Here is a 1,344-nt window from a genome sequence, read left to right as displayed (position 1 = left end):
ATGGTTCGTGACCACAGGTCCATAGTTCTAGTCAATCTCTATGTGCCACGTAAAAATTAGCCAAAATATCATGAACACAAATTGGTCAAGAACCATAAAATAATTTATCGTAGTAGATTAGTCCTTCAGTAGAAAGAACTGGAAACTATTAGACAAAGCTTAAGAATGATTTGTTGATTACTTGATTCTGTGCTTTAGGAGTTTCATTCTAATCGTAATGATAGTTAAACAGCTACCCCAATTTTTCTGTCATGGCCCCATGATTTTGCTGTGTGATAACTTATATCTCAAGGTCTGTTCTCTGATTTCATTTTCTTCACATCATAATTACAGTTTTTCCAAGCATGATAGGTGATCATCTAGATTCTAGAGTGAGAAAACAACAGGGCAGAGAAACAAAGACAAAACAACATTTACCCTATATATTGATATCAGAAAATTGCACCCGATTACTAACAAAGCATGATAGTCAGTTAATCACCATACATTTAACCAAACTATCTATAACCTATCTACCTCACAAAAAAAGAAAGTGAAACTAAATATTTTAAGACACCAACTTAAGAAACACAGAACAAGATCAAAGTCCTAATACTTAGCCTAGTTTCTTCCCACTCATCATCATCCTTGTAAACTCATTCAAGTCAATAAAACCATCTCCATTCCCATCCACTCCTTTGACCATTTTTTTACAGGCACTAAGGCTGCAACTCTCTCCTAGCCTTTTGAGAACATGAGACAACTCCTCAGCACTAATCTTCCCATCACCGTTCAAATCAAACACTTGAAAAGCATTCTTGATCTCAGTTTCTTTTATCCTACCTTCTCCATTGAACATCTCCATGAACTCATTCAAGTCAATGAAGCCATCTCCATCAATGTCCATGACCCTAAATGCTTTCACTGCTTCAGCTTCCCCAATGGCCCTATCCAAGGCCCTTGCAGCAGCCTTGTACTCTTCAAGAGAAACCTTGCCGTCTCTGTTGGTGTCAAATTTCTGGAACACCCATTTCATTTCCTCTTTTGTTGGTTGGAAACTTTGTCCTTCATTCGATGTCTGTCTTGATACGAAGCTGTTCTTCTTGGCTACATTTTTGCGTGAAGAGGAAGGCTTCCATGAGAAGCTATAATTGAACTTTAGGAAACTCAAATTCGACATGTATATGGTTTATTTTTGGGTACAAAAGATACACAAATATTTGGCTTTAGTATGATTATGAATACTACTGGATCATGGCTTCTTTATATAGATAACCCTTACTCCTTTGGATTCCCTGGAGGCTCAAGATATGGTTCCTAAAGAAAAAGTAGTAGAATCTGAATAAAGGCTCATTCTAATGCCTG

General features: G+C 37.0%; 1 protein-coding gene across 1 annotated transcript; it reads right to left on the bottom strand.

Annotated features, from left to right (window-relative positions):
* Positions 1 to 389: 389 nt before the first annotated feature.
* On the bottom strand, positions 390 to 1,344 carry LOC114374714 (calmodulin-like protein 1). The gene has a single exon (XM_028332383.1). It carries the CDS (start codon positions 1,157 to 1,159, stop codon positions 596 to 598), a length of 564 nt encoding a protein of 187 aa, XP_028188184.1. The 5' UTR covers positions 1,160 to 1,344; the 3' UTR covers positions 390 to 595.

Source organism: Glycine soja, chromosome 11, assembly GCF_004193775.1.
Source record: "Glycine soja cultivar W05 chromosome 11, ASM419377v2, whole genome shotgun sequence".
In the NCBI taxonomy this organism is placed as follows: domain Eukaryota; kingdom Viridiplantae; phylum Streptophyta; class Magnoliopsida; order Fabales; family Fabaceae; genus Glycine; species Glycine soja.
This window is presented reverse-complemented; position numbering and strand designations above follow the sequence as displayed.